Below are 18,241 nucleotides of genomic sequence, written 5' to 3'. Positions count from 1 at the left end.
AAGCTCCTTCCATCGATGCCTTCTGTAGGTGACCTGATAAAACAGGGTGAACTCACAGGGCTAAGTTGTTTATGTTTGCATTCATCTCTGCAGTATTATGAATAGTCTCCATGAAAACTGAAACTACAGCTTCAGAACAGAACTGGGAATGACAGTTTTTCTCTTACTGTTCATTTTAAAAATACAGCAAAAAAATCAGAGCATTAGTCTATCTGAACTTATGCAAAGAACTTAACTTGTGCAAAGCGCCTCATTTATAACAACAAGTAAAAACTTAGTCACACGTTGATTGTACCTTAGGAAAAAAAATGCATTCGTTTCATAGTTATAAATATTCACTTAATAAATGTTTATTAGTTTCCTATACAAAGGTGGAGTTAATGAACTTTGTATAATTAATGACAAATTTTATATTTATTGGAATTTTTTCTACTTGGAGTGATGAGATTTCATAAGTAAACTATGGAGACTCTTGAATGGTATTTACACTTCTATGAAATGAGAGAAATCGCATAGTGAATAGCCAGGAACAGAACTCATTTTCTTATTTGAAGTTAATTGATTTCTTTAAGACTCAAATCTGGCTGGGCATGATGATTCACAACAATAATCCTAGCACTTTGGGAAGCCGAGGCAGGAGGATCACTTAAGCCCAGGAGTTTGACAGCAGCTTAAGCAAGATAGTGAGATTTTATCTCTACCAAAAATTTTAACGTGTAGGCGTGGTGGTGCACACCTGTAGTCTCAGCTACCAAGGAGGCTGAGGCAGACGGATCACCTGAGCCCAGGAGGCCAAAGCTACAGTGAGTCATAATCATGCTACAGCATGCACTTCAGCCTGGGTGACCAAGTGAGACCCCAACTAAAAAAAAAGAAACTTTAAAAAAAGAAACCTATTATATAAGGAACATTTTCTAACCTGCATAAATGGTGACTCTGGACTATCTTATAATAAATGAATGAATGAAGCTTTTGATCATGGTAATAAAAAGAGTTTCACTTACTCTGGGATCTTTTTTTGTCAGGTTCACTTGCAATAGACAGTATTTTAAAGAAAATTGATGTGATTTTGACATATAAAATTTCTGGTATAAAGTGGTGTATAGAAGTTTTTCTATAGAGTAAACACTTATTTTCAGATATTCTGTCTGGAACTTAGAAATGCACGTGTTTATCAAATAACTTAATATATAATTATCACAAAATACTTTGAATCAATACATCACTGGTTCTATTAAAAATATGTTAATTACAATAGAATTTACTCCATTGCCCTGCTTGGGGAAATGAACTTTGCCCTTTGTGACTCTTTGAAAGAAATTAGAAGTGACAGTTTTAGGATTTTAGGATTTACGTTCTTGATTTCATTCAGCCTCAGGTACATAAGAGGCAACTATGAGCTATTCAAAGGCAGGAGTTTTGTATGCACAAGGGATAGTACAGAGCATCTAATAGGCATCAAGTAGATGTTTAGTTAATGGCTAATGCTTGAGGCACCGGGTTTCTTAGGTCTTTTCCTTGGATGTTTTAGAAGTGTTTTTTCCCCCACTTGAAAAAAATAAACAAGAGAGAAATTCAGTGTACTATAGATATTTATTAAATAATATATATTTAGCATTCAGGCCTGAAGGAGGATATGGAGGAGTGAAGTGTTTTCATTAGGGTCAACTTTCAAGTGCCATATTCTCTGTTCTACCTTGGCTTCTCCCACTTCAGCCAAGGAATTGTTGAATTTTTGACTTTGCTCCTTCTGAGATGATATTTTAATTTTATATTTTGTTTCAGTCACCTTGGTTTTTTTTCTTTCTTGCTTGCTATTCTTTTCTCTGTGGGCAAAGCTTCCAGCTTTGATTAAACCTCATTAGTGCACCTTATTTTTTTTCCTCCCAAGCCTTTGTTTTTAGAAACAAACGCTTTTATTTGAAGGTAGCATTCAGTTTTTTTAAACACATGCTGACAAAAATCTATTATGTATCAGTCCTGCACTGGGCTGTAGATAAGGAAGATAAACTGATAGTCTAATGAGCAAGGCAAGGCCTTATATCCATGATAGCTGATCTTAAGGGGATGATATGGCATAGGCACTGATTAATCGGAACAGATATGATAAACAGAGACATAGCTGCATGATCTTAGCTACATGAGGTCTTGGAGGCTCCCTGTTGTGTTTTAAATTGCTGAATTGGGGGAGTGGCTAAAGAGGGAATAGAATACCTCTCATAAGGAAGAATTTCCATTATAAATACCTGCATGGCCTTGTTACTCTCTGCTAGGGGAACATCAGCCCTGCTCTTAATGCAAGTAGTGTGGCAAATTCTAAATTGGAATATGCAAGAATGCTGTGAAAACACCTAAAAGAGGTCCCTAATCTAATATTACTGATGGAGTGGGGTGAAAGTCTGTGAACACTTCCTGGGAGAAGTAGTCATGATTTGATACAGAAAAGATAATCAGGGGTTCACTTGATAGAGTTGGGCGGGACTTTAAGGCATAGTGTGAACCAATGTGCTGTGTAAAAGCAATTCACTGTTTCTGGCATGGAAATAGGAAATGGGGTATGAGGAAATGAGAACAGAGGCCTGGTTATAACAGGCCTTGGATGCCAGTCTGAAGTGCTTGGATTTTCCCCTGAAGCACTGAGGAACCATGGAAAAGTTTTAAGCAGAGGAACAGCATAGTCAGGTGTTCATTATAGAGAGATGATATTTGTGGCTGTGGGTTGGACAGATCTGAGAGGGACAAGGCTGAATACAGGTTGACCACTAGGGAGGTTATTGTAACTCTATAGGGAAAAATTATGAGTCTTAGCTATGATGAGAAAAGTTCAAGAAATAGTAGGAGAGTTGGAGAATAGTAGTGAGTGTCTGACTGGATGTAGATTATGAAGACAAGGCAAGAGACAAAGAAGTTTCTGATTTGGATCTTGAGGTAAATAGCCATTCACCGAACTAGGACATTAACAGGTGGATGAAAGTTGCCTTAATAAAGATATTTAATTTAGTTTGGAGCATACTGAGCTGAGGCATGTATTAATTAACATAATAGAAGTTTTTATTTCACTTTCACACAGAACAAAAATGAGCATCCCAGATTGACAGGTAGCTCTTTTTGTGCAGTGATTTGATAATTGAGGTTTTTTCCATCCTGACTCCACCAATTTTCAATTTGTAGTTTGTAGAAGAACATGGAGGGTTGTTTTAGTAAGGGTTATAGTCCAGCCCTGGAAGTTATACATCACTTACACCCACTTTCCGTTGCCCAGAACTTATAAAATGACTGACCCTAAATTTAAGGAAGGCTGGAAAATGTACCTCAGGAATAAAAGGGAACTATTTTGGGAATCAGCTAAAAGACTGTGCCACAGGGTGACAGAGAAACTTTTGGATATTGAAGTCTAAAACTCAGAAGGAAGATCTGAACTGGAAATGTGGTTTTAGGAATCATCAGAGACAGGGGCAGCTTATATCATGAGAGTAGATGGAGATGCTCCTGGGGAAGAAAAAGTGGAGACAAGAGCCGAGGACAGAACTGTTAATTTGACCAACTTACACAGATATTCTGGAAAAAGGAAGCTCAGGAGGAGCCTGAAAGTCTCAAGAGAGGTAGAAAGAACTAGGACAGGATTGTGCCATGGAAGCCCATAAGTGGAGAGTTTCAAGGAGTAGGGTTTTCCACCACTGTGAAATGGAGTAGATAGGTCCAGGAATGTATTATAGTAAACCCACAAGGTATCTACTGAATCCGATGATTAACTGTTATAAATCAGACGGAGTACAGTCCTTGCTTCAAGGGCACAGTCAAGACAGAAACCAGATTTCATTTCTCTGAGGAATAAGGAGAGAAGAGCTATAGAAAAGAAGATGGAGGAATTGAAGCAAGGTCCTAACTGAAGAAGCAAAGTGCCTCAAAGAACTGGATCATGAGAGCTTATTAAAATGAAATTTTGAATTTCTCATAGTACTACTCTTTTGATATATGTTTTTAAAGCCCATATTATGACCGATAACAGATTTTTAAAATTATAAGCAGTTTTGCAAATTTGCCTAGCAATAGAAAATATAACTATATGTCTAGTTCTGTATTAGTTAGTTTACATGACCAATTCACCTGTCCTGGGAATTATAATTAATCTTTAAAAGAAAAATCACTTTTTTGGTTTTTAAAGCAAAGCATAACAGAAAAGAGAAGTATTCTGATGTAAACATATTTTAACTTTGCTAAACAAAGGCAAATTCTTTATCTCTTATTTTCTCCAAAGAAGGGAATTATAACCTGTTTATTTGTGGTTTTTAAAGCAAAGCATAACAGAAAAGAGAAGTAAACATGTTTTAACTTTGCTAAGCAAAGTCAAATTCTTTATCTCTTATTTTCTCCAAAGAAGGGAATTATAACCTGTTTATTTGTGTTTAAATAAACATCATTATTATCCTTATTACTTTTCCTTTCTCCTACTCTTTAGCTAAGGGCATGTTTAGAGAACTTGATTCTCCCTAGAGTATGTTTTAATAATGGGAAGACAGAAATAAGGAGACTTATGTTTGGATTGAGGTAGGTACATAATGTTCTGGTGTTTAATGTAAGTAACAAGTCCTAGTTTTATTAATCACTCTATATCTCTTTTTTTCCTTTTACATCCAGTTGATTTACATTTTTTACTGTGGCACATAGTAGTACTAAAAAAATGCTTACAATTTTTTTCTACATATTCTAAATTGCTTCTCACTTTAGACCAGAATATTTAGAGATAACAAATCTGGAAATGAACCATTATATTTATGTACTAAAGATAAAGGTGATGGCAAGAATGATTTTCAATATACTCTATGTTTTACTTTAAATAGCATTGCACAGAACTTTTCAAAGGCATTCATTTTCTATTTTTGTAAAATCCTTAAAATATCACCAAAGGTCATGTTTAGAACTTGAATTACTAAGCTATTCCTTTGGGAGTACAATTTAATATTTGTACTTTGATACATTGACGTTTCTAATATTGCCTTCATAAGATAGTTTTTCTTTTACTTTCTTTAAAACTCAGGTATCAGGAAATAGGATTTAATAGATGAAATATATTTAAAATATTGATTTTAATTTATATCTATTTTCTAGAGAAAAGGTAGATTATCACATTCATCTTTTATTTCTAATTCTTATCTTGGTGTACCTGGTTTATAATAGAACCTGAATAAACATTTTGAATTGAGGATAATACTTGGACCAGTATCTTTTTAGGAAAGTTATATAAATGCATCATAATGGAGCATGCAGGATTGCTAGCTCATTTTATTGCAGAATTCTTTCCATACTTGATATCAGGGTCAGTCCTTAACTGCAAGAAGATGAGTTGGCTATGGAATGATCATCCAGCAATCATCTCTCCATTATGCTAGCCAGAATGCTTTTCAGAACTAAAGTTGTACCATTCAAGAAATGTATATTTGCTGATGAGATTTTAAAGAAAGCCATGCTTTGTGTCACCCTGGCCCAGTGCTTCAATCATATCCAGAAGTTCTTCTTCATTATGGGCCTATTTTCCCCCAAGCATCACTTTCCCTCTTGTGATTTATTTAAAGATATATTTTTAGCTCCTTAATCTCCTTGTTTTATCAGCTTCTTGTCTTGAATGTTGAATAGGATGTTTGCTTTTGGGGAGGAAGATGAGGATGAGGTTTGATTTGTATCCCCTTTCAGCTGGTCCTTTAATTTCTAGCACAGTCTCTCATCTTCTCAAAATCCATCACCCACTCACTCACTCACTCATATTGTTCATTTACTCCACATGTATATTGTCCCTCTGTAAAATTTCAAGTGGCATATTGGACATTTGGATAGAGAGGTGAATTACTGTGCCTAGCATGGTATCTGCTATAGTCACTCCCCTTAAGAAGCAGTAGTAAAATGTCCCCTCAAGAGCCGTGCTCGGGTCCCCCTCTGTTTTGCAGCTATAACAGTTAGCTCTAATTCTGTGCTAAATTCCTGCCCTTTCATATAACTCACTTGGGCACCACATTGTTATATTAGTCATGCTAGCTGCTATAACAAGTAAGCCTTCCAATTTTAGTAGCTTAGAACCCTATACTTTTCTTTTTCCATCATATTGAACAGTGCATTGTGGTTCCAAATAAGTGGGCTCTGCAACACATGGTCATTTAAGTATCCAGGCTGAAGGAAGCTCAGCCATCTTCCAAGATTACCTTGCATGTCAGCATCCAGATTTGAGAAGATAAAAGAGCATGAAGGATGGCATGCAAGAGATTTTTATGGGCCAGAGCCTGAATGTCACATATTGCCACCCTTTCTTTCATTATCTGAACTCATTCCCATGGCCACCCGTTCTCAGTAGAAAGCAGAGAAATGCAAGTACTGGTGTTCCAAAAAAATGCTTGGCTAAGCTGGGTTGAAGGATGATGATGAATTTCCCATTTGCTTAAGAGAGTGTGCCTTGTATAACTCTGGGTTTTTGTTTGGATGTTTGTTTGCTGGTATAGATAGAATGACTTGTCTTCCTTTAGTAATTGATTATGTTTCAGAAGTCATTTGGGAATTGAAATGAAGGGAAACATTTTATTTTTTCAAAACAATGAATATACTTAAAAGAGTAGAAAAACCAGATATGTGAAGGTTTTCCTGTTAGCCTGCTAGGAATGCATTCTATTAGAAGATACTGCTCTTCTCTTTCATGGTATTGCTCTTCCCACCTGGCAAACTAGTTTTGTGAAATCCCCCTGAGCTGCTTACCCAGGCACAGCTAGGAGTTGCACATTTAGTGTCCTACTAGAACGTGAACATGCCTATGTTTTATCCATTCATCCATTCACTCATCCAAATACTTAAAATAGAGAGAGGGAAGGGAAGGGAAGTGGAAGATAAAGGAATGATTAAAATTCACCGTGATAGAATTACATAGTAAATAGCACAAGGGTATAGGGAAATGACATTTTGCTTTTCCTTGGGATGAGGGAGAGGTGAAAATGCTTCTTTTAGAGGGCGTTTAGTCTGAGTCTCTTTTATTACTCATGGATACTCTCCTTTTTCCGGGGAATGAGCTTTTCAAGGAAAAGAACCCTGTTTTGATCATCTCTGACTCTACCATCCATTATAGTGCCAGGCTTATACTAGGCACTCAGTATGTTGAAATGACTGAATGAAGATATAATTGAATACATTTATAAACTTTATTTACTCCACACATTTCCATACATTATCTCATTCAGTACTAAATAAAGCTTTATGATAAGATAGATACTCTCATTTCTGGTGTATAGATATAAACAGTAAACCCAAATTCAGAAAAATTTGCTGTTTGACCAGTGTCTCATCGTGTGTTCACAGAATAGATCCTAGCTGTTCCTTTGTACATTTTTTGGTACTTGGAAACAAACATTAAGTATCAAAGTAGTGATTTGAAATTTGTTGCATGTGTTTTAGGGATGAAACGTTGAACCACTTGAATTTCTTTGAGTTATGAAGGATGTTCATTTATATTGAGTCAAAAAAGAATGTTGTTTTTAACAGAAACAAAGAGATGATTCATCCACCATGTTTTACAGTGCATTATGTTCTACTTTGTACCCAGTAGGAGCTCTATAAATACTTCTTAACTAATTGATAGTGACTTAAAATGTATAAAATATTTCAACTAAATTGGACAAGCTTCCTGTTACAGGCTGTCATAAGTTTTTGCCTTTGTAGCTATTGTGTTGCAGGGGACAAAATTTGCCTGTGGTATATTCTTTTTTTTTGTTGAGTGGGAGTCTCACTCTAACTCAAGGAATTTTTTTTAACACACTGGCTTTTTTTTTTTTGGTTGTTGAGTCCTCATTTTTGCAGCATTCACTTCCTTAGAGTCTGCCCAAGGACACTGTGTATCAAGGCTGAGACTATCTGTATGTTCTTACTATGGCAAGTTGAGACATTTTGCCATAGAGCTGTATTGGTGTCTTTTGATGCTCTAAATCTCACACTTTAGATTGAAGTTTATGACAGACATTCATTGCTTCCATCTCTGACTTATTCTTATTTTGTACCACAAAAGTTTCAATGTTCTCTACAGCAATATTATGACCGATTTAATACATCAGTGTCCAACGTATTCAAGTTGGAGCTGATTAAGTATGAAGGCATTGCTTATAGAAGTTTAAAATTATGCATTTCCACATGGATAGTCTGCTTCACTTTAAACTCCCATTTCTGAAACCAGATTCATTTGTGCCTTATATTTCTCCCTCCTCCCCCAGTCCCTGCCCCTCAGCTATTGCCAGCTGTCACCCATCTCATTTACTGGCAGGCGCCAAACCACAAAGACATCGTGACTACTTACTACTTTACTTTATACCTCACTCATCTAATTCATGTTCGTGCTGTGTTGCATTGACCTCTAAAATATCTCTGAAACATGGGATGTGAGACCATGTTTTAAAGCCAGGTGCTGAGTGCATTTTCTAATCTCCTTATAGCTCTAAAATTATGGGAAATTTGCTGAGAGCCCTGTAAGAGTTTACTGGAAAATCAGCAAGAGTACTTGGGTTAAAAAATAAATAAAATTTTAAAGAGATTTTAATGTTAAAAGACTTTTCTCTTCAATATACTTGAGTAAGAATTTATTTCATCACCTCTGGAAACACTTGATTTTTCTGAAACTCTGTAACTAGGAGACAGAATAGACAGTGAGAATTTTTCAGAGCGTGTGGCATATGAAAGGTGGTTGGTAAATGCATAATGAATGACGGGATGGACAGATGATTAAAAATAGAATGGTAATGGTAAAAGGATCCTGAACTCTGTCTCTGTGTTCTCTTTTGCTTAACAGGAATATGTTTTTCATTTAGTTTCATTTTTCTAAGAGCAAGATAAATGCCAAATGTAAGAAAGACATAGCCACCTTTCATATTAATCATTACTGGAGAAACACCATTCATGCCTCAGTGTATTACCAATGGCAGTGTAATCTGTAGGAAATTCAAGAGAGTGCTTTAGGAAGTGCTTTAATTGAAGACTCAGTGGTGTCAAGTATGTGTTTAAAAAGAAAGAAATGGGCATCAGGGGTGGTTCAACTTCAGGCTGATATTTTCGTAATAATAGTAATGCCCCAGGATTCAAGAAATGTTCTTAAAACTTTTTTTCTTCACTGATAGTCGTATTGCTAATATATCATCAGCAAAATCATGTTAACCACACTTAATAAAAGTGACATAATAATATTTCTCCTGAACTTTTCCCTTCAACCATACAGTAATAGAAAAACAAAGTATTAGGTTGTTAAGCTTTAAGTATTAAGCCATGAAAGACAATGAGTTTTTCTTGTTAATGATTCCAGCAGCTTATTTTTGCAACTTAATTTTGTTCTACCTCACACTGAAGAAGTGAAAGACTTAGAGCTACTTATTTTCTGTTTCTGTTTTGTAGGGGAAGATGGTGAAAGGAATGGGAGGTGCTATGGATTTAGTATCCAGTGCTAAAACCAAAGTGGTGGTCACCATGGAGCATTCTGCAAAGGTAAGGTGTCCTCTGCACCCCAAATGCTGCTTTTGGAAATTTACAATACACAGAAATCTAGTACATCAGGTCACCTGACTAGAGTTTTTATTGTTTTCTCTGGCTCATTCAAGGTGATAGCATTTATATTTTACAGAGAAAGATGACAAATAAAGGCAGTTATTTGGCTCAATGGTTGTTTAGCTTTGAGTGAAATCAAACATCAGGGTTTTCTTTGAATATTGCCCTGCATACATATTAAAAGTAAAAGCTTTAAAAGCAGTGAAAATATTTCAGGGCAGATCTATTGATTCAGGTTTTAGGATGATTATAGTAGTTGCTATCTGTGTACTAAATGAAAAGTCCTACAGAAGAATATGGGTTTTAAAAACAGTTATTTTCAAATGGACAATGTGGTCTTTCATTGAAGTTGTGAGGCATCATTTCCAGAAGTTGTTAGAAAATGGTGGACTTGGTGATAGCAAGTATCCTTATTCTGAAAACTTATACTTTTATTTTGATAAATCATCAGATATTTGAGTGCCTGCTATATGTTAAGCAGTACTAGGATTTGACAATGATGAAAACTGAACAAAAATCACTGATTTCACAGAGCTTACATTCAATTCTCTTCCTCTTCCTTCATCCTGCAATAATAATAGCTACCATTTCTAAGCCTTTACTGCGTGCCAGCAGTATGTAAGCTATCTCTGTGTGTGTGTATAAGTCTATGGACTTGATGTGGATATTCTTAATATGTCCAGAAACAGAGCTTCCAAGAAGTTAAGTAACTTGCCTGAAGTCATGTGACTAGTAGAACTAAGATTAGACTTAAGTATCTCTGACTCCAAAGCCCAATCATCTCATCATGGAGCTATCAGTATAAATTTTTTCCTTGTTCCTGGCTCAGTGTCTTTGAACCAACTGGGCTTAATCACTTTCCTGATATTGAATGGTACCTTCTTCATCCTCTGTGCATTCTGTTCATTCTCCTTTATCATTACTAGTTTTAAAACAAAGTCTACCCATTCTAACTTTGAGACCTGCTAATCTGAGTGAAAGTGGTAGTTCTCTTGACCTGTTTTTATTTAATGATGCAGCATTATGTAAGAGCATGGACCTAGAAGGTTTGCACCTCACCTGCTTCCCTTGGGGGAATTCTGTCACAGAGAGATGGATGCCACGAAATGATTTTGTTGTGAAAACAGCAATAAATATAAATTATCATAAATTGTTTAGTAAACAGTGGGAAGTGAGCAGTGGTGCATAAATATAGAACAATAGAAATGGAACCAACACAGGTGAATTCTGAGAATGCCTTGCAAAAAGCATCTAAAATACTTAGTTTCAGAGGCAAGAGGATGCCAAGAATGCAAATAAAATCCAAATCTTTTCTGGAACATAATGTCTATTTGGAGAAAACTCTTTCTGACTTTACTTTTGTTGTTACTTTAATGTTGGCGCACAGGCACTGGAGTCCGATTTATTTTAGCTTATTTTTGTGCATTCGTTTTCAAAACATTAGGCCTACATTTAGAAAATTTTCTCTCTCTTTTTTTTCTGAAGTCTTTTTGTTCTCCTCAGCTGGAACTTCTGATAGAGGACAATAAATGGTGCCACAAACTTCAGACTGGAAATTCCTTATTTTGAATTTTCCACAGAAGTAAAATCATATTTTTACCTTTTTTTTTTTTTCCTCTCATTGTGGAAATTAGCATTGAGTTTTAAACCAGTATTGGCGTTTGGTATTTTTCCATAGATTATTTTCATTTGAACAAATCAACAAAAAATATACTTGTGATTAAAATAATCGTAATGATTTATTCACACTTAATAGTTAGATAAGCTTTGAAAACTAACCAAGAGTTTCTCTTCTCACCACCCTCATATTTTACCTGTGGCTCTGAGATGTGTGGTTCCTTCTCTGCATTGTTCCCTGGACTCATAGCTACTGACCCGGCTCAAGGGAACATGGAAACTCTGCCACTTCTTTCATGCATCTGGGTAGGGTGGGCAGAGGCTGGAAAGGAAGTAGGGAAAAGAAGATTTTCACTCTTGGTAACCTCTCCAGTTGATCTATTCCTTTAGACATGCCAGGTAACTTTAACTGCCATATGATTAAGCGAAAAGCCTGGGGGACTAATCCCTAGAATTGTGTAAGACATGGAAGTGAAAAGTTTGCAAAGAAAAATTAACACCTGAGAAAAGACATATACTCTTGTATTCTCGTGCTGCTTTTTTTTTCTTTTCTGAGAATGGGTGGATATGCCAACTAGTTTTCAGATGGAGCCTTCTTTTTACTCTTTTTCCTCATCTATAGGGTTACAAATGCAAAGTGTTTACAAATATCGCATTGCCTGACCTTTGAAAGCATGCCTTCTTGCTGTTCTTTTGATCAGATAAAGGAAACTCTTGCAACCAGCCATTGACTTTAACTCAGGCACCAGCAGCTACTGGAGTCTGAGACCTGACTGCCTGTTGGTGCTGCTGTGAGGTAACTGCTGCCTTCAGACTACCTCTGTGACATACAGCAGCCACAGGTATAAGACTGGCATGATAACTAGATTTTCACTTAGGCTTAGACATCAGGGTTCCAGGTAACATGGTGAACTAGGCAGGTTTTTTGGTGTCCGGCCACCTTCCTTATTTAACTTCTTTTTATTTATTGGCATGTCCTATCTTCTGCCCTGTAAAAATGGGAAGAAAAGGAAGAACCATCTGAGACCTTATGAAATGGAGGTGCTGGTATTGCACATGCTTGGCATTGTGCATGCTTAATCTCATTATCTTCTCAGTAACTTTCTGAAGTCAGATCAGGACATTAGGCAGCTAAGAACCTTGTCCAGAGGAAAGTGGCAGAGCTGGAGTTTGCTTCTGTGTAATCCAGCCTGTGCTCATACTACACCATGCCACATCCTCACAAAGCTGCCTCTGCAACAGTACCCTACCCATATCCACCTTTTCAGGAAGCTTTAGGTTTTAGAATTACCTCTTTTTTCTTTCTTTGTGTTTTGTTTTCCCGGTCAAATCTCTCTTCTTGCTTCAGTGAGACAGATGAAAGTGCTTAAAAGAAACAATCCAGCCGGGCACGTGGAAGGCCGAGGTGGGAAGATTGCTTGAGGCCAGGAGTTCTAGACTACCCTGTGCAACATAGTGCGATCCTATCTCCACAAAAAATTTAAAAAATTAGCCAGGCATGGTGGCATGTGCCTATAGTTCTAGCTGCTTAGGAGGCTGAGACAAGAGTATCGCTTGAGCCCCATAGTTTGAGGCTGCAGTGACCTATGTTGTTGCCACTGCGCTTCAGCCTGGTAGAATGAGCAAGACTCTGTCTCTCTCTCTCTCTAAAAAAAGGGAGAGAGAGAGAGAGAGAGAGAGAGAGAGAGAGATAACCCCCAGTGACAGACTACATTTCCCAGCCTCCCTTGTACAGAGTTGCATCTATGACACCAAGTTTGGGTCAGTGGGATTTGAGCATTTGTGATGTTTGTAATTTCTGAGTCAGGTACTTAATGCCATTCACATTAGATTATCTATGTCCCCCTTCCATCCATCTGATAAAGGCCTTAACTGCAACAGCATCCTATAGCCCAAAGTTGTAAACCATATGCTGAGGGTTGTAGAGCTGCCCTACCAGCTTCAATCCATAGACCCCCGTTTCTTTCTTCGTGAGTTCTTGCCAGGTCTCCTCACAACTCCATCCTTGGCTCTCTGCTCAGCAACCTTGACAGCCATCTGCATTTTTGGCACCAACTATATTTTTCACTCAGTGACTCCTTTTGTCCCACACTGGAGTTTTCTGATGAGCTCTGGAGCTGTACTTCTAACTCTATATTAGGCCACTCCACCTGGTGTCACCCCACTTCTACTGCAACACATTCACAAGTTAAATTTTCATCATTCTCCTAAATATACGCTTCTGTCAATTTGCCCCAACTAGAGAAGTGATAATCTCCCAGCCCTCATCTAAAAAGACATTCATAGTCTCTTTCTGCTCCTATCTTACCTACTCTAGGCACTACAAGTACTGCATCCAGAATACTCCTACAATCTGTATTTCTACTCTCTATCCCTGTTTAGGCCTTTGTCACATTTGTATAGATCATTGTTGCAACATCCCAAAGGTCCCCTGACTGTGGAACTGACATTCCTTCCTGGAAATCAAGTACACCACTGCCAGAGTGACCGTCTAAAACTCAAGCCTGAATGGAGTTGGTGCTATTTAAAATTCTTTAACACAGTCAATACTGTTTGGTTCCCCTTAGCCCACCTGCCATTGTGATCAACTCCCCAGCAGCCTACCTCATCCTTGCCTCCTTAAAACTTCAGTTCTTCTAAGATCTCCACAAATGTGTTGTTTCCTGTTCTTAGGCGTTTACACATTCTGTGTTCTCTCTTTTTTTTTTTTAATCTGGCTCACTCTTACCTCTGCAAAATCATAGGTAAATGATCCAATGTTTTATGAATTGGCTGACTTAGTGCCTTTTATCATCTAGTTATTATGAATGACCAAATAAATATTCTTTGATGCTTTGTGTGGAAATTGGTAAGTTACCTGAGTATGTTCATTTGCTTGTGTACACGAGCATAATATATTTACTGAGAAACCACTATGTGCAAGGCACTATGATAGGCTCAGAGGAAATAAAAACTGAAGAGATGTGGTCCTTCCTTCAGGCATCTCAGAATCTTATGGAGAGAGTCATAGAAATCAATATTTATGTTAGAAGGGCATAAATCAATATTTATGTTAGAAGGGCATGAGCACTGGGAATTGGAGCACCCAACCTTTTCCAATTGGAGCACCCAATTCCCATTGCCAATGTGTGGGGGAATAACAAAGCGGTTTCCAATGGGAAGTATGGAGCATTTGTAGGAGATCTGAGGAATAGGGCAGAGTTTGAAAGGGACTAAGTGTTGTTGAGAGGGATTTATAATTAGGTCCCTGTTGTCAGGCAGCAAAGGGAAAAAGTTTGGGTGGAAAAAAATACATGCTCTTACATATGCGCACTCTTACACACACAGTTGTGGTAACACGGTGTCCAGAATGATTTTTTTTAATGTAAATGAGATCATGTCACTTCAATCATCTTGAAAACTCAATGACTTCTTGTCTTACTTTTAGTTTCAAGTCCAGTGTTCTTACCACCATCTCTAAGACTTTCATGGTTTGTCAACTCCTCTCAAATACTTCTTTGATTCCATCTGTTATCATTCTCTCTCTCACCCACTTATGTCTAGTCACACTCACTTCTGAAAGTTTCTAGAGCATTCTAAGCATTGTCCCACCTTGGAATCTTTGCGTTTATATTCTATTCTTGGGGTGCTTTAACTCAACAGAGAAGGTTTCTCCGACAACTGTATTATATAAAACAGAAGTCTTCCTTCTTCTTAGGATCCTTCGTCCGCCTTCTTCAGTAGACTATGAGTTCCACGAGGGCCTGGGCTGTCTCTGTTATAAGCACTGAGTAGGATAGTGCCTGATCTACATCAGGGCTCAATAAATACTTGTGGAATTAATTAATTTTTAAAATAATAATGATACTTTGAACATATAAAGAACACTTTCAACCTTTTCCAAGCTGTCACATGCTTACTGCTTCCATTTTATCATTATAATGCTCTTGTGAGATAGCTCTTACTATTTTCCTTCCAAAGGTGGAGAAACCAGTTGCTTAGGGGTTAAATATTCTGATGGAATTTCAGTGAAAAATGAAGAGGAAAACCAAACCAAACCCAGAGCCCATGCATCCTGCCTCTAGGCCTCCTTTTTTTTTTTTTGGTAAACTTTCTGTCTGACAAGTACAATTACTACCAAAATAATAAAAGTGTTCTGTTCTCAATATTGTATATTGGAAATGTGTTCCTGAGTATAACTTTCAGACCACAAAAAGAAATTCAGTCACAGTTGTCATTTATGGAAACAAGCAAAGCTTGGGTTCTATTTTAGAGACATAAATGAGAGCTCTATTTCTAAAGCAGGTTGAGTTTTTATTTTTATTACAGTAGGAGGTCTAGATTTTTGAAGGAATAAAAAGAATCATATTGTTATGAAGTTGAAAATAGATCTTGGTGATTTTTTAAAAATTTAAATTAATTTTATTAGTATAAAAAGTATACTCCTTTATACCTTCACTCACTCCTCTTTTGTGCTACTTTTGCCATACAAAATGTACCTATCTTTATGTGTCATATGCCCATCAGAACAGATAGTTATTGCTTTATGGAACTGTATTTACAGTCTTATAGAGGAAATGTTACAAAAATATTTTGTTCTTCTTTATGTTTACCTCTGTTAGCTTTCATGTGACCTTTTATATTTACCTTTGCTGCTGTTCTTTATGTCTGTATATGGATTCAAATTTTAGTCAAGTTATCTTTTTATTTCAGCTTGCAATCTGTGTCTGATAGCAGGGGTCTCATACAGAATTGTATGCTATTTCATTTTGTCTTTACTTTTTATGAAGAGGAATTATAAAAGATAAATAAAGTTTATTAGCCTTATTTCTTTTGGACCAAATGTGTTACCAAAAACCAATAAATATGAAGGTTTTATTTTAAAAAATACCTTTTTCTTGGGAAACACTTTTGAGCTAATTTTCAGCTACAATGAAAAGTATCCCAAAATAAAGTATTCCTTTGTTTGGATAACATATAATTTATAAGAGCTTCACTGGGTTAACTTTTTCTATTCACAAAAGCTTATCATTCTTGTATAGTTTATTAATTAGACTATGTAGTAGCCAGGATCTGTTTGGGGGGGAAAAATATTCACTTAAAAAAAAAAAGTAATTTTTACATAGTTTTGCCTTTTTATTTTTCCCTTATGATAGAAATGCCTTGCCTGCACACACACAGACAAAAAGTTATAATTTTGGAGAAAACAAGCAGAATACAGTCCAACAATCAGTAAAGCCATCCAGCAACCAGTAAAGCTTTTAAAAATGTCTTACAGAATTTAATTAAGCTTAATAACTTTGCATTTATATGCACAAGTATCCACAATTTCTAAAATGGAAAGGACAGCTAATGCTAACAGAAGCTTTCTAAGGTACCACAGCTATCATGAATGGAAAGAGAAAACACAGTAATTTCTTCTCATTCCTGGGCCCTGCCATTGGGAGGCTAGAGATCATAGACTGCAACCTTTACAGATATAATAAAAGTTTGACTGTGATAATGAGTATTGTGTTACAGCATGTTGAAGAAAAAGGGCCTTCTAGTCTAAGATCTCAAAATCCTAAAGACTATTTTCAGGGAAATGACTTGCTGTTTCTACTGTTTCATTTGGCTAATCTTCCCTTTGAGAATATTCCTATAACCACAGGCTGTTATTACCTCCACATATAAAAATCACTGGTAATAGCAATTGTTCTCTGCTTCTAAGTTACCTGAGTCTTTTCCCTGAAATCCTATGTGAATCGTTGGAATCCCTGCTGAGTAGATACTGTATAAAGGTCAATAATACCCCATGAAGGATAGACTCAGTGTGAGTAATCTCATTCCGTCCTTGTATGCTGTGTACTTTGATTTTCTTTATTTAGCAAATCTCATTCTTCTTTTCTGTGTACCACATCAATTATCATGGTGATGTGACTGTCATGTATTTTACAATGCAGCATTCTCCGATATTTTATATCTGTGGTGTGTGGCTGTGTGTGTGTGTGTATATGTGTGTGTGTGTGTGTGTGTGTGTGTGTGTGTGTGTGTGTATTTAGAAATTATTTTACCTGATTTAGGCATTGAAATTAGGGGGAGAAGGAAAGGACAAGGTGTAGTAGTAATCAGGCCATCATTCCATGATGTTTTGACAAAAATGAGCCAAAACATCTGCGGTTTACCTAATGCTCTACTCATCGCTGCCATTGACTTCCTTGTGCCATCCGACTGAGTGTTAAATATTTTCTTACTAGGTTCAGCCTTTGTGGCCCCTCTTTTCAGCAAGTCATGGCAAGTATTGAAACTTTAGGAGGAGCAGGTGGAAGAGATGAAATAACTAATTCACTGTTTCTCTCTTTGCTTTTACATTTGTATGTTTCATGCTGCAGTGTCTTTGCCTCTCCATTTTATCATACCTTTATCTGTTGCCCTAAAGCTTATAAGTCCCTCTGCTAGCTGTGCTTCTCCTGGTGAGCTAAGAGATGCCAGAAATGTGTAAATACATATCTTAGAACCACAAAGCAGCCTCTAGTGGTCCATGTACATTATTTATGTGGCATTTTATAGCTCCAACTCTGTGGAATTCCTTGAATTAGAAATATAAATATCAGCCAGGTGCAGTGGCTCATGCCTGTAATCCCAGCACTTTGGGAGGCGGATGCAAGAGGATTGCCTGATTCCAGGGTTTGAGACCAGCCTGGGCAACGTGGTGAGACCCCATCACCACAATAAATAAAAACATTAGCTGAGTGTGGTGGTACACACCTGTAGTTTCAGCTACTTGGAAGGCTGAGGTAGAAGGATCACCTGACCCCAGCAGATCGAGGCTACAGTAGCTGTGAGAGTAAGACGCCAACTAAAATTTTAAAAATACACACACACACACACACACACACACACACACACATACACACAACATAATTTTTTATATAACATAATTTTCAGATGGCATTTGTTGATCTCTGTGGTTTCCCTAATGCTCTACTCATTGCTGTAGATACAAATGCTGTAAGCTCAGCATTCAGCGAGCGCAGGGTCTAGTGGGGGTAGGGGGGTGGCAGGAGGTCAACAATGACAGCATGTGAGTTGAGGGAAGGAAGCACAGGAG

At 37.0% G+C, this 18,241-nt stretch overlaps 1 protein-coding gene across 1 annotated transcript in view; it reads left to right on the top strand.

The window, feature by feature from the left end:
* OXCT1 (3-oxoacid CoA-transferase 1) overlaps positions 1-18,241 on the top strand; it is a 159,271-nt gene that overhangs the window by 121,018 nt on the left and 20,012 nt on the right. The window contains exon 15 of the mRNA XM_008051085.2: positions 9,406-9,495. Coding sequence (XP_008049276.1) covers positions 9,406-9,495 — 90 coding nt within the window. The remainder of the gene's footprint in view (positions 1-9,405; positions 9,496-18,241) is intronic.

This window comes from Carlito syrichta, unplaced genomic scaffold (genome assembly GCF_000164805.1).
Source record: "Carlito syrichta isolate Samal-C Ts95f unplaced genomic scaffold, Tarsius_syrichta-2.0.1 Scaffold160356, whole genome shotgun sequence".
Lineage (NCBI taxonomy): Eukaryota > Metazoa > Chordata > Mammalia > Primates > Tarsiidae > Carlito > Carlito syrichta.
Note: the sequence above shows the minus strand (reverse complement) of the source record. Positions and strands in the feature narration are given on the sequence as shown.